Source organism: Bos grunniens, chromosome 29 (genome assembly GCF_055505025.1).
Source record: "Bos grunniens cultivar Pamir isolate PY7600 chromosome 29, Bosgru_T2T1.0, whole genome shotgun sequence".
NCBI lineage: Eukaryota > Metazoa > Chordata > Mammalia > Artiodactyla > Bovidae > Bos > Bos grunniens.
In genome coordinates, this window is record NC_141193.1 from 24328721 (window position 1) to 24344456 (window position 15736).

Consider the following 15736-nt stretch of genomic DNA (forward strand, 5'->3'; position numbering starts at 1 on the left):
ATGGCTCCTGGAAATGGTTCTTTTGTGACTGAATTCATTCTGGTGGGATTAACAGACCAACCAGATCTTCAACTTCCCTTGTTCTTCCTGTTTCTAGTAATGTATATGGTCACTGTGTTGGGAAATTTTGGCTTGTTAACACTAATTGTGCTGAATTCACACCTACACACCGCCATGTACTTTTTCCTTTTTAACTTATCCTTAATAGACCTGTGTTATTCTTCTGTATTTACACCCAAAATGCTGGTAGATTTTTTATCAAAGAAGAATATGATCTCTTATATGGGGTGCATGACTCAGCTCTATTTTTTCTGTTTTTTTATCATTTCTGAATGCTATGTGCTGACATCAATGGCTTATGACCGCTATGTGGCCATCTGTAACCCACTTTTGTATAATGTTGTGATGTCCCCTAAAGTGTGTTCCAGCCTTATGCTTGGTTCCTACTTGATGGCATTTTCTGGTGCCATGGCTCACACTGGATGCATGCTGAGACTGACCTTCTGTGATGCAAACACCATCAACCATTATTTGTGTGACATCCTCCCTGTGCTTCAGCTCTCCTGCACAAGTACTTACATGAATGAGCTGGTAGTTTTCATTGTGGTAGGCATCAATATCATTGTACCCAGTCTCACGATCTTTGTCTCTTATGGTCTCATCCTCTCCAACATAATCCAAATATGCTCTACAGAGGGCAGGTCCAAAGCCTTCAGCACCTGCAGTTCCCACATAATTGCTGTTTCTCTGTTCTTTGGTTCAGGGGCAATCATGTATCTTAAACCGTCATCTGCTGGGTCCATGCATGTGGGGAAAATCTCTTCTGTCTTTTACACCAATGTGGTTCCCATGATGAACCCCTTAACCTACAGCTTGAGGAACAAAGATGTTAAACTTGCTCTGAGAAAAACCCTGGGGAGGGGAAAATTTTTATTAGAATCAATGTCTCTGTGCAGGTTGTCATAGAACAGGAGATTCCATGTGTTTATTTTTAATAATTTTAGTGGCAGCTTTCTCATCCTATTTCTCACCATGGGGAAGGAAATCTGACTCTTCTCTCAAATTGTTCCTATTTTTAGGTCTTTTCATCTCCATTTTCACAATTTTCTTATGTTTTTGTTATGTTTCTCATTTAAGAAAAGCATTAAGAAACAAGTTATTTTCTTTTATTTTAAAATTATCACTATGGATTTTTTTCACTTGGAAGATGAACGGTACTGCTAACAATCAATAAAGTAGCACTAGTGTGAGCTTAAAATCTTTTTAAAGTCTGATTTTGAATGATCAATAAAGTAACACCTTGTACGTTGGGGGTTTCTTAAATGCCACTAGTGCCAGCAGAAGCATGCATCAGATAATCTGTCCTAACTCTTTTCTTTCTCCCTTCTGTGGTCAGTACTACGACTCAAATGCCAGTTTCACAATTATAGCAGATCCATAAAAACTATGTAATATAGCCCACTCTGTAGCTGTGAACATCATTCATTAAGCTGGTTTTATATTTACCTCAGCGATTTCATATTTACCTTCTACAGTCAAAGAAGCACAATAGATTTTCAATATGTATTTAACATATGGATAGAATACTGAAAGAAATATTATTCATTTAGTTAAATAACACAGCTGCTTTATTTAAAAAAAAGTCTAGAATAGACTATAAGCCTCATATTTCAAATCTACCACTCTTTCTATTATACTATTTGTATAACACATATGAGAAAACATTTGCTTTGAAAGCTGACTTTTTATATAAAAAATGAAATATTTGGGCGATCTTGAATTTAGAGAACAAAGCATGGGATGAAAATTTTTCATGAACGTGTCATTTGTCCATGGTCCAAAGAGACACAGTCAGTAAGAAGTCCCTCAAGAGAATGGACAATGAGATTTAGAAGCTGTATTTCATTCTAAATCTGTATCTTGAGCTGTAGAATACTGTAATTATCCTCCACTGTCCATAAAGCTTCCATTAAAACTTATAATACACAATGACCTCACAATAACAGTGATTTTTAGAATTAAGACCAATTCATGGGGAACCAGGAAGAGAAATGATGACCTCTTAAAAAGATAACATAGTTACTGTTAATCAAAACTCAAATTAGGAAGAATGAATAGAAAGTAAATGGTAAGGAAAAAACAAACTATTTCTATGATTCTCTTCTTTCTGGAAGATTCTCAAAATATTATGAGGGTCATAGGATTTCTCTAGATAGGATGAAAGCTTAAGTTATTTGATATTAAAAAGTTAAACTGAAAGGACTTGTGGGACCCAGGAAAAATAAAACCATTCCTTGTTTTGTTGGCTTCTTTTTGCTACTCTTACCTGGATTTTTTGAGTACAAAATCCACAAATGGCACCCGGAAGAGCAATGGCAATTTGAAAGAAGTATTTAATGAATAAGCTAATTTTTACAATATCTTTTTTTAGAATTAGATGTTGTTGTTTTTTTTCTTTTGAGAAAACAGGCAAAAAGATGATCAAAAATCCTTATTATGATGCCAAGAGAGAATTTAAACATGTAAGAAATCAACACCGAATATTCATTGGAAGGGTGGATGTAAAGCTGAAGCTCCAATACTTTGGCCACCTGATATGAAGAGCCAACTCATTGGAAAAGACCCTAATGCTAGGAAAGATTGAGGGCAGGAGGAGAAGGGATAATAAAGAATGAGGTGGTGGGATGACATCACCAATCCAACGGAGGAGTTTTTGCAAACTCTGGGTCTTCCCTGGTGGCTCAGATGGTAAAGAGTCTGCCTACAGTGTGGGAGACCCAGGTTCAATCCCTGGGTCAGGAAGATCCCCTGGAGAAGGAAATGGCAACCCACTCCAGTATTCTTGCCTGGAAAATCCCATGAACAGAGGAACCTGGCAAGCTACAGTCCACAGGGTTGCAAAGAGTCAGACATGACTGAACAACTTCACCTGAGCAAATTCTGGAAGATGGTGAAGAACAGGGAGGCATGGCCTGCTGCAGTCCATGGGGGTCACAGAGTCAGACGCTACTTAGCAACTGAACAACAACAGGAGAACATAATAACATTTATTACTTTGTTGTTTTTCTAGTCTCCACTCAATATTTAGATATTTTGAAATTTAGCGTATCTGGATTGTTGGCTTGCTTGTTTGTTTTTAGATGCTCAGCACTGCTAAATCCTTGACTTCTGATTCTAAACGACCACTCATATCTCATTCCCTGACTGCAATATTAATATGCTTGATTTTCACTTAACTAGTTCTAGGTATATGAAATAGTTCATCTTGGTTGGATTTTTTCTTTTTGCTTTTCTTTTAGTAACTGTTCTGAAAAATATATTTACCAGATTGAAAGAAAAGTATATCTCAATAGGTAAAGAGTTGTGCTGTTGAGAACTTTGGTAGATATCAGAGTATGTTCAATCTGTCATATATTTCATTAGTATTTGAAGTGACCCAAAGTGTGGGTTTAAGTTGCCATTAATCTTTTATTTGATGAGACTAAAATACAAATGAAACCTATTTAATCTCAGAAAAAAATTTTTTTCTTTAAAATTAGGTTTCATTCTTTTGGATTATTTTGCATAAAATTAATCAGAAAAACAGACATACATACAGATTAAAAACTAAGGGATGGCGAAGTTTCAGCAGAGGCAGTTTGATTTTTTAGTGCATATAAGTACTATATGGCTATTTGGGCTTCTTTCAAAAGGAAGGGATGTGTCAGGGGAAAACAAGGTCAGTTTTACATGCACAGCGTAGAACTGTCATTTGTAGAGGATTTTTTTTTTTTTTTGCTCTTTTATAAAATGGGATAAAAGGAGCTATGAGGAAATATATGATTCTGTCAGAGTTGGCACAGCTGAGAATCAAGCAGGTATGCCATAGGATCCTCCTGTGCCTATGTACCAGCCTGGTCAATTTGAAAGCTCTGGTTTTCAAAACATAACAAAGTCTTCCTCCTTGTTAAGGACCAGAAAGTTCCCTGAGGATATTCTGAATGTGTTTAATGTTCAGTAGCTCTAAGTGAGCTACTGTTGTTGTCAGGATCCACTTTAGAATGAGTATGACCAGAGTGCACTGTGGCTAAGGGCTGAAGAAAACCAGAAGTAAAAGGCATTCTGAGTCCTATGTCCCTTTAGTTCCTGAACTCCCCACTTTATTGAACCCCATTATACTCTCCTCCTTATGCTGCCTCCCTGCACACACACACACACACACACACTCTTAGTGCCTTCAAACCTTGCATTTTATTAGATCACTGCCTAACATCAATTGCATGGCACACAACCCACTTTTTCCCTTTTATTAAAATTTGTATTTTAATTGAAGGAAAATTGCTTTACAATGTCGTGTTGGTTTCTGCCATACAACAATACACATCAGTCATATATACATCCACTCCCTCTTGAGCCTCCCTCCCCCTCCCCATCCCACCGCTGTAGGTCATCACAGAGCTCCTGGTTGGGCTCCCTGTGTAATATGGCAACTTCTCACCAGCTATCTATTTTACACATGATAGTGTAGATATGTCTATACTACATTCTCCATTCGACCCACTGTCTCCTACCACCACTGTGTCTGCAAGTCTGTTCTCTATGTCTGCATCTCCATTGCTGCCCTGCAAATAGGTTCATCCATACCATTTTTCTAGATTCCATATATATGCATTAATGCACAATATTTGTTTTCCTCTTTCTGACTTACTTCAGAGTCTGCCTGCAGTGCGGGAGACCCAGCTTCGATCCCTGCGTCAGGAAGATCCCCTGGAGAAGGAAATGGCAACCCACTCCAGTATTCTCTAGGCTCATCCACCTCACGAGAACTAACTCAAGTTTTTTTCTTTTTTGTGGCTGAGTAATATTCCATTGTATATATGGACCACATCTTCTTTATCCATTCATCTGTTGATGGACATCTAGTTTGCTTCCATATCCTGGCTATTGTAAATAATGCTGCTATGGACATTGGGGCATGTGTCTTTTTCAATTATAGTTTCCTCAGTATATATACCAGGTAATGCAATTGCTGAGTCATGCTGTAGCTTTACTCCTGTTTTTTTAAGGAACCTTCATACTATTCTCCACAGTGGCTGTATTAATTTATATTCCTACCAACAGTGCAAGAAGGTTCCCTTCTATCCACATCCTCTCCAGCATTTATTTTTTGTAGATGTTTTGATGATGGCCATTCTGACTGGTGTGAGGTGACACCTCATTGTAGTTTTGATTTACATTTCTCTAATAATTAGTGATTCTGAGCCTCTTTTCATATGTTTATTAGCTATCTCTTTGTCTTCTTTGGAGAAATGTCTGTTTAGGTCTTCTGCCTATTTTTTTATTGTTTTTTTTTTTTTCCTGGTATTAAGCTGTATGAGCTGCTGTTATATTTTGGAGGAAAATCCTTTATCAGTTGTTTCATTTGAAATTATTTTCTCCCATTTCAAGGGTTATCTTTTAATTTTATTTGTTGTTTCCTTTGCTATGCAAAAGCTTTTAGGTTTCAAGGTCCCATTTGTTTATTTTTGTTTTTATTTTCATTACTCTAGGAGGTGGGCCAAAGAGGATCTTGCTGTGATTTATGTCAAAGAGGACACACAACCCACTTTTAATCTTTGCAAGCACATTCAAGTACATGGTTCTTGGTTTCAGCACCTGACAGGCAAGACCAAGCAGGAAATATTCATTGAATCCAACGATAAGAAATAGCTATTGAGTCAATCATCCATTTAATTGTGTAGTAGCTACAACAAATGAAACAGCCATTTTGTATGCATTTTTGGTGATTTGTGCACTGGGCTGAATGTCACAGCTGAGAGAAAGCCATCAGGGTATTTTTTTCTCATTACAGCATAGTGGAGTTGCATGCAACCCATAAATAGAATCTAAAGGCAGTCATATTTACTCAAAATTATTACTATATTCTGAAAATTTTTACTGAAATTTGACTCTGGTAAACTGATGTCCATGTTGAGGACAGACACAGTGTTTCCCCAAATCTGGTACAACTGACTTTTCTCTCAAGCAGTGGGACATTTACCTGTATCGTCAGCCTGGCACCAGATGAGGTTGCTGCTTTATATGTTGGGTTTGATATACAAAATCAGTTCAGTTCAATTCAGTGACTCAGTCATGTCCAACTCTTTGTGACCCCATGGACTACAGCACGCCGGGCTTCCCTGTCCATCACCAACCCCAGAGCTTGCTCAAACTCATGTCCATTGAAATAGGCACCTTTAAATATTAAAAAGCTTGCTCAATGGAGAAGTTTTACATTCTAAGGCAGAAACTCCCTCTTCCTCAATAAGTGGGAGACTGGTGGAATCACCTGGGCAGTTTGAAGTGCCCCTGTGGCATGAGGTTTAGTAGACCCACCTCATACATTAATAGAGAGAATGCATAGGGTGTCACGATTGCTCTTAGAGGTCGTGCTGCAGTTTCCTCTGCACTGTTGCATCTGTCAGGCTGTGTGTTCCTCAGGGAAGAATAGTGAGGGAATTAGGGAAGGGGACCCCAGTTCCCATCTCATGGATGATGAACTGAGGCTCAGAGATGTTCATGCTTGTTCCAAATTATGATTTATAAGTAGTAGAGCTGAGACTTGAGTATTTTGATTCTAAATGTATAAAGTAAAAAATATATACAAACTTTACCTTGTTTTCAAAATTCAGTGAAACATGAACAGCAGTCTTAGTGAATGAAATGACTCAACACAAAGGCAATGTTCTAAACTAAGAAAAATATAGGTGCTTCCCTGGTGGTCCAGTGGTTGGGAGTCCAAGAGAGGATGAAATCAATGACACCAATCAATGAAACCAATGACAGCACTGGCAACACAGGTTTGAAAGGCGGGGCTGACTTCATGACAACAGGGCTCTAGGGGATTTATGTCTGTGGTGATGGTGGCCCTCTCTGGGACTGAACTCCATGGAGACAGCAGTGGACCCTCACCAGATATTCATTAGGAGTGATTTTGGAATAATTCTACCTGATTCCTATTCCGTTTACAAGTTTTGTCTTTGGCTTTTCTGGATTGTTTGTTATGTGGGGGTGTGTGTGTGAAAGAGTATGTTTTAACTGAAATATGAGATTTTGTTTAGTTTACTTTTTTCACTTAAATTCTGTATTATGGACCTTCCTCCAAGTCAGTAGATCAATATACAATGCTTATATTTTCTGATTTCTGTATGCATACAACAATGCACATTATTTAAAAGTAATTACATCATTAATGTTATCTTATTATTTTTGTATGTTTAAACTTTTTTTAATCACTCACACACCACAACCCCAGATTAGTTTAATAAGCTCATTTATACCCTTCTGCTCTTGACATACAGAACAAACATATGGATACCAAGGGGAGAGGGGAGGGTGCAGTGGATTGGGAGATTGGGATTGACATATATACACTATCAGTACTGTGTATAAACAGATAACCAGTAAGAACTGACTGTATAGCACAGGGAACTCTACTCAACACTCCATGGTGACCTAAATGGGAAGAAAATCCAAGGAAGAGGGGGATATATATATATATTTATAGCTGATTCACTTTGCTTAACAGCAGAAACTAAAACAACATTGTAAAGAAACTGTACTCCAATAAAACAAATAATCTATCCTTATGCTTCTTTCTCTATGCTTTCATGACACACAAATTGTCTTTCTTGCTTTACAAAAATGGCACAATGCTAACTACACTTCTGTATATCACATACCATCCCCCCAAAAAATATCGTGTTATCTCCTGAAAACCACTCAAAGTTAACTGCTGTTGTTATATTTCAGTATTTCAAATAACTGCTTTATATTTCATGATGTAGTAGTACCATGTTTTATTTACCCATTTCTCTTTGGGAATATTCACTAGATTTTCAGTTGTCTTGCCATCAGAAATCATGTGTTAACACAGGAGTTTGAAAATATCTACTTATGTACTACTGCTTTTGTTTTCATGAGATAGATTTCTGGTGTGGAATTACTGGATTTGAGAGTGTATATAAATATATTTAAATCTGGAAACTATCATCATTTTTTTCCAAAGAATAACCTACAAACAGATGTCAGAGGAAACATTTCTTTCATCTAAGTCAGTAAGATGTTGATATTTATAACTTGAATTAGTACTTTTAATTTGAAAAAGTTCAGATGAATCAATAAAATGATTATAACTCTAAAAGAAAGTTCATGAAAAGCTAATTTGCAAAATAAGATACCCTTAAAGAATATCATGTGCTTTAGTCATGCTTGTAAAAGCAATGAAATGACATCAATAGAATCTGATTATTAATTGTAAACTTGGAAATAATTATGCTTCTTTAGGTTTCTTTAGGAAAAGCCACACTAAAGTTCTATATATTAAAAAAATAAATTTGGAAAATGTTTTAGAACACCTGAAGAAGATGGTGGAAGAGAGTGACAGTGAGATGGAGAGTGCCAGCTGGGGATGAATATTATGGATGCTGGGCCATTTTAGGCTGAGAGGAATCTGTTATGAGTCTACTTGCATTACCTTTCTTCTTACATACAAATATTAGTTCCAGAATGACATGAACTCTTCTCAAGAGGTTCAAATAACAAACACATAAGAAATATAAGTATAATTATTAAAAACCTTTTATTAATCTCTTTCTTTTGTTTTTCTGCTTGTCAAGGTAACCTGAAGACCCAGGTGTAATTCTATCCCCTGAGACACTAAATCAAGTTAATCTCCTACCCATCTAGCTGTGTTAGTTTCCATTCTCTGCACATAAACTAGTTGGGGCCTTGAACAGAGGGTAACCACTCTTTCTCATCAAGTAAATAGAACTGTACCTGTTCTTTTATTAGTAACCTGCAAACAAATACCTCAACACAGCATATAGAAAGCTTAAAATTTTGGTTAAAAAAGAACTAAAAAGGGACATGAGTTTTATGTTGAAAGACATCACATACTGGAAGGTAATTTCTTAGAAAGATAGATTTCTCTTGCTTCCCCTTATTTTCCTTCTTAAGCTTTCATTCAGAGATAAGTTACTTGGGGATTGTTAGACTTCCACCTAAGTACAGCTATCAAGTCTCTCTCTCTCTTGGGTATATATATATACAGCTGACCTTTCAGTAACATGGGTTTGAACACTGTGATCTACTTACATGCAAACTTTTCCAATAAATATATTGGAAATATTTTTGGAGCTTTTAAACAATTTGAAAAAAATCACAAGTAGTATAGCCTAGAAATATTGAAAAAAATAAGAAAAAGGTATGTTACAAATGCATAAATTATATGTAGATATTCATATATAGGCATAGGGCTTCCACGGTGGCTCAAAGGTAAAGAATTTACCTGCAATATGGAAGACTCAGGTTCAATTCCTGGGTCAGGAAAATCTCCTGGAGAAGGGAATGGCAACCCACTCCAGTATTGTAGCCTAGAGAATATCATGGGCAGAGGAGCCTGGCGGACTATATTCTGAGGGGTCGCAAACAGTGAGACACGACTGAGCAATTAACACTTTCACTTTCATACAGGCATAGGTGAGAGATATTTAATATAAAGCTAACATTGTGGAAACCTGTTAGTTTTTGAACCGTATCATAACTTTGCTTTCAAAGACACATTACCATACAGAATGCCTCTTTCGATCATCATGGAAGCAACTGTATTAGCCTATCACCACAGATAAGTGATTAAAAAAAAAAGAAGAAGAAGTAATAATGTTTTTAATACTGTGTAAGGGATAGTATGGACCTAACAGAAGCAGAAGATATTAAGAAGAGGTGGCAAGAATACACAGAAGAACTGTACAAAAAAAATCTTCACAACCAAGTTAATCACGATGGTATGATCACTCACCTAGAGCCAGACATCCTGGAATGTGAAGTCAAGTGGGCCTTAGAAAACATCACTACGAACAAAGCTAGTGGAGGTGATGGAATTTCAGTTGAGCTATTTCAAATCCTAAAAGATGATGCTGTGAAAGTGCTGCAGTCAATATGCCAGCAAATTTGGAAAACTCAGCAGTGGCCACAGGACTGGAAAAGGTCAGTTTTCATTCCAATCCCAAAGAAAGGCAATGCCAAAGAATGCTCAAACTACTGCATAATTGCACTCATCTCACACGCTAGAAAAGTAAAGCTCAAAATTCCCCAAGCCAGGCTTCAGCAATACGTGAACCATGAATTTCCAGATGTTCAAGCTGGTTTTAAAAAATGCAGAGGAACTAGAGATCAAATTGCCAACATCCACTGGATCATGGAAAAAGCAAGAGAGTTCCAGAAAACATCTATTTCTGCTTTATTGACTATGCCAAAGCCTTTGACTGTGTGAATCACAATAAATTGTGGAAATTCTGAAAGAGATGGGAATACCAGACCACCTGACCTGCCTCTTGAGAAACCTACGTGCAGGTCAGGAAGCAACAGTTAGAACTGGACATGGAACAACAGACTGGTTCCAAATAAGAAAATGAGTACGTCAAGGCTGTATATTGTCACCCTGCTCATTTAACTTATATGCAGAGTACATCATGAGAAATGCTGGACTGGAAGAAACACAAGCTGGAATCAAGATTGCTGGGAGAAATATCAATAACCTCAGATATGCAGATGACACCACCCTTATGGCAGAAAGTGAAGAGGAACTAAAAAGCTTCTTGATGAAAGTGAAAGTGGAGAGTGAAAAAGTTTGCTTAAAGCTTAACATTCAGAAAACTAAGATCATGGCATCTGGTCCCATCACTTCAGGGGAAATAGATGGGGAAACAGTGGAAACAGTGACAGAATTTATTTTGGGGGGCTCCAAAATCACTGCAGATGGTGACTGCAGCCATGAAATTAAGACACTTACTCCTTGGAAGAAAAGTTATGACCAACCTAGATAGCATATTGAAAAGCAGAGACATTACTCTGCCAACAAAGGTCCGTCTAGTCAAGGCTATGGGTTTTCCAGTAGACATGTATGGATGTGAGAGTTGGACTGTGAAGAAAGCTGAGCGCTGAAGAATTGATGCTTTTGAACTGTGGTGTTGGAGAAGACTCTTGAGCATCCCTTGGACTGCAAGGAGATCCAACCAGTCCATTCTGAAGGAGATTGGTCCCGGATGTTCTTTGGAAGGAATGATGCTAAAACTGAAACTCCAGTACTTTGGCCACCTCACGCAAAGAGTTGACTCATTGGAAAAAACTCTGATGCTGGGAGGGACTGGGGGCAGGAGGAAAAGGGTACAACAGAGGATGAGATGGCTAGATGGCATCACTGACTCGATGGATGTGAGTTTGAGTGAACTCTGGGTGTTGGTGATGGACAGGGAGGCCTGGTGTGCTGTGATTCATGGGGCCATGAAGAGTTGGACACGACTGACTGAACTGAACTGAAGGGATAGAACTGTAATACTGTATCACATAAGAATTTTCTAAGAATTCATTCATTAATATATGGGCCAGGCTACCTTGAAGCGATCATATAGCTGCTTCTTTCTTATTAATGCGTGAGTTGTTACTGTTTTGTTTGTTTTTTTCAGTCACTAAGTTGAGTCTTACTCTTTTATGCCCCCATGGATCGTAGCCTGCCAGGCTCCTCTGTCACGGGATTTTCCAGGCAAGAATACTGGAGTGGGTTGCCATTGCCTCCTCCAGTGGATCTTCCCAACCTAGGGATTGAACTCATGTCTCCTGCATTGGCAGGTGGATTCTTTACTGCAGAGCCACCAGGGAAGTCATGAGTTGTTATAGTTGTAAATAAATACAAATATTTTCACTTTATCTTTTTGTTTTTGAGATCTAGTGTTAGTAATATGTATAACATCTACAGTGTCTTCTATAAGACAATATTGAGGTGAATGGTGACACACAGATGATTCTGTTTGTAAACAGTTGACATACACTTATAGTATCCATAAACACAGTACAGTAAGTGTATTTTCTCATCCTTATGATTTTCTTTATAACATTTTCTTTTGTTTAGCTTACTCTATTATAAGATTATAGTATATAATACATATAACATACAAAATATGTGTTAATTGACTGCTATGTTATCTATTAGGCTTCTGGTCAACAGTAGGCTATTAGTAGAGAAGTTTCTGGGAGTAAAAAGTCATATATGGATTTTTGACTGTGAAGGAGCTGAGTGAGAAGTTGATGCCACTAAGCCATGTATTGTTCAAAAGTCAACTGTATATACAACATAAATACATACATACATATACATACATACATATGTATGTATATGTATATATATGTATATATATATATATATATACATACATACATACTGTCTGTAATAAGGACCTATGAAGAGGGACTAAGTTGCTATTACTGCTGCTGCTGCTGCTGCTGCTGCCAAGTCTCTTCAGTCGTGTCCGACTCTTAGTGACCCCATGGACTGCAGCCCACCAGGCTCCTCCATCCATGGGATTTTCCAGGCAAGAGTATTGGAGTGGGGTGCCATTGCCTTCTCGGAAGTTGCTATTACAAGAACACACAATTCAAACATTGATACCTTTCATTGATACTCCTGTCTCAGGTTACCTTGCAATTCACCTGATGAAAATTTTCATACTTTATCTAATCTAAACATGATGTATTCTGATGGTGGAATCCCACTGGTACAGTAAAAATTTCCATTTTTTGAGTTCTGATATCCATATAGGTGATTAGGATAAGTCTATGTTATTTATTTTCGTATTTGAAAAATATAGCTTTATTTTAGCTCAAGCCACATTGTCTGGAGATATGATCATTTTTATGGTCATTTTGCTAAGACCAGAGAACTTTGTTTCTCCCATGTTGGTGAGTAATTGCTCAAAAAATAATAACAATATTGATCTCAACAATATTTTGCATTAAATTACAAACATCACCTCTTCCTCAATTCCCACTGTAAACAATTCCTACTTTTCTTGACTTCCAGATGGCATAGACCCTTTATTCTTTCACTGGTTCTGTCTTTCTTGTCACAGGTAGTAGGTTTTAAATATGCGTCAGATATTTGATGGAATTGTTTTCTGTTGTGAGGGCATCACCTGGATTTATGAGTATGAGGAATGGAAGATGGGGGGAGGGATATCATCTTTAATAATACTTTCATATTTAAGACTGAAATATGTATGTTAGAAACCAGCCCCTACCCAGTGGATTGTAGCTGGGAGAACACATATCAGCTCTGTTCTTAGAGCCTCATAAACCATAATCTCACATAAGACAAGCATCATACCAGCAATCTTATGAGGGTTGGTATTTTACTGATCATATTGGAGATTGTAGAATTCTGTATTGGAGTTTAGATTCTTAACCTGTTCCAAGAGTATTTCCTATATAAGCAGGTAGTGCTATTAATGAGATACCAGTACCAATACCAATGATGAAATTTTCTTTGAAGTTGTAGCTTTTGAAATTGAGAAGTCTCTATAGCACAATGAGAATTTTTGCTCTCTCTCTCTCTATATATATATATATATACATATATGATATATACATTTATTATATACATATTATGCATACATATATATCATATATTATATATATGGAAATTTTGTAATAAAAGGCACAGTGCTGTGTGGTTCACTATCATTTACTGAGCAGTCCCAAGTTACTGAGTCCCAGTTACTGAGCTTCAGGGAACTGAATAACGACAACCTCAATAAATTTGTAAGTGGATCGTGAAGATTTCAAACTCAGCCAATACCTTGATTTCAATGTGGTGAGTCCTTGAGCAGGAAAACCCAGGTGACTTGACTCAAAAAACCTTTAAGAGAGTAAATTTGAATTGTTTTATGCTACTGAATTTGTAGTAGTTTATGATACACCAATAGATGAATGCATAGAATTTCTCCACTTCCTTTTGCATATCTGTGTGTGTGAGAGAGAGAGAGAAAGAGAGGATGATGGTGAAATCATTTCATTACTTTTTTCAAAGAAGCTTCATAATAAACAAAGTTGAGTATGACTCTAGAATTATCTGCCTTGAATGATGCAGCTTCTATCTAGAGAATGGGTTCTCAGTTCTCCCTTAATGCTGGGTGCTTTTGATATTCCCACAGAGAGAGAGCAAAAATGTGGAGAAATGACAAACGTGAGCCTAGTGACAACATTCATCCTCACGGGCCTTCCCCATTCACCAGAGCTGGACACGCTCCTCTTTGGAATCTTCCTGGTGATCTATGTCCTCACTGTGGTGGGGAACCTTCTCATCCTGCTGGTGATTATAGTGAATCCCCTCCTGCACACCCCCATGTACTACACTTCCTGACCCACTTGTCACTCTCCACAGTCACTAGGCCCAAAATGCTGATGACCCTGGTGTCCCCAGAAGGCAGTGCTATCTCCTTTCCCAGCTGTGTGGCCCAGCTCTACTCCTTCCACTTCCTGGGCAGCACCGAGTGCTTCCTCTACACCATCATGTCCTATGACCACTTCCTGGCCATCAGTTACCCACTCAGGTACACCAGCATAATGAGTGGGAGGACATGCGCTCTCCTGGTCACAACCACGTGGCTTAGTGGCTCTCTGCACTCTGCTGTCCAGACCATACTGACGTTCTGTTTGCCCTTCTGTGGACCCAACCAGATGCAGCATTACTTCTGCAATGCACCACCCATCCTCAAACTGGCCTGTGCAGACACCTCTGCCAACGAGTTGGTGATCTTTGTCAACATTGGGGTGGTGGCTTCAGGCTGCTTTCTCCTGATAGTGCTGTCCTATGTGTCCATTGTCCATTCCATCCTGAAGTCCGCACCTCAGAAGGGAGATGGAGAGCCTTCCAGACCTGTGCCTCCCACTGCACTGTGGTCCTTTGCTTCTTTGTTCCCTGTGTTTTCATTTACCTGAGACCAGGCTCCAAGGAGGCTGTGGACAGGATTGTGGCTGTTTTCTACACTGTGATGACGCCCCTTCTGAACCCTGTGGTCTACACCCTCAGGAACAAGGAAGTGAAGAAAGCTCTGTTGAAGCTTAAAGACAAAGTAGCATATTCACAGAGCAAATAATCTTTGCACTGTACATATGCTTATTTTAAAAATAGTAATAAAATAGTATAATATAGTAATATAATTTTATCAACATGAAATGTACTATGTATATAGTTCTCAGTGTTAAACTTTATTCAAACTACTTAGAAATATCTGTTTCACAGATTTCTTTGAGAATTTTTAAAAACTACAAATTTTTTTTAATAAACATGCTTAAATTTTGATCTATGAACTCATTTCTCTGCAGCACATTTATGTTACATTTTTTCCCATTCTTATTGACATATAGTTAACATATAACATCTTTTCTGCCTTTTTAAGGGCTTCCCTGGTGGCTCAGATGGTAAAGAATTTGCCTGCAGTGCAGGAAACCTGGTTTGATCCCTAGGTTGGGAAGATCTCCTGGAGAAGTAAATGGCAACCCACTCCAGTATTCTTACTTGGAAAATCCCATGATCAGAGGAGCTACAGTCCATGAGGTCTCAAAGAGTCAAACACAACCGAGCAACTTCACTTTCTACCTTTTTAAAAAGTAAATATTCAGTCTGGACCTCGGATGCAGAGGAGTGACTTATTTATATATTCTTAAGTTGATAATATGCTTTTTTGTTTATGTCTTATGCACACAAACATGGGGATTTAGAATCTGGGGACACTGTTAACACTGTTCAAGGACAGCAGCAATTATCAGAGGTCATTTACCTATGGATGCAGCTGTGCACCTGCCTCCTCGGTTCTTTTTGTGGCTGCATGTGTGTGTGTGTGTGTGTGCGTGTTTGTGTCTACGTGTGTGTCTGTTTGCATGA

General features: G+C 38.0%; 1 protein-coding gene and 1 pseudogene across 1 annotated transcript; both read left to right on the forward strand.

Annotated features, from left to right (window-relative positions):
* On the forward strand, nt 1-3603 carry LOC147342367 (olfactory receptor 8B3-like). Its single transcript, XM_086384130.1, has 2 exons — nt 1-908; nt 3522-3603. The coding sequence occupies exons 1-2, from the start codon at nt 1-3 to the stop codon at nt 3601-3603; spliced, it is 990 nt and encodes a 329-aa protein (XP_086240256.1).
* Nucleotides 3604-14026: 10423 nt separating this feature from the next.
* On the forward strand, nt 14027-14948 carry LOC147342368 (olfactory receptor 10G9-like; annotated as a pseudogene).
* Nucleotides 14949-15736: the final 788 nt, after the last annotated feature.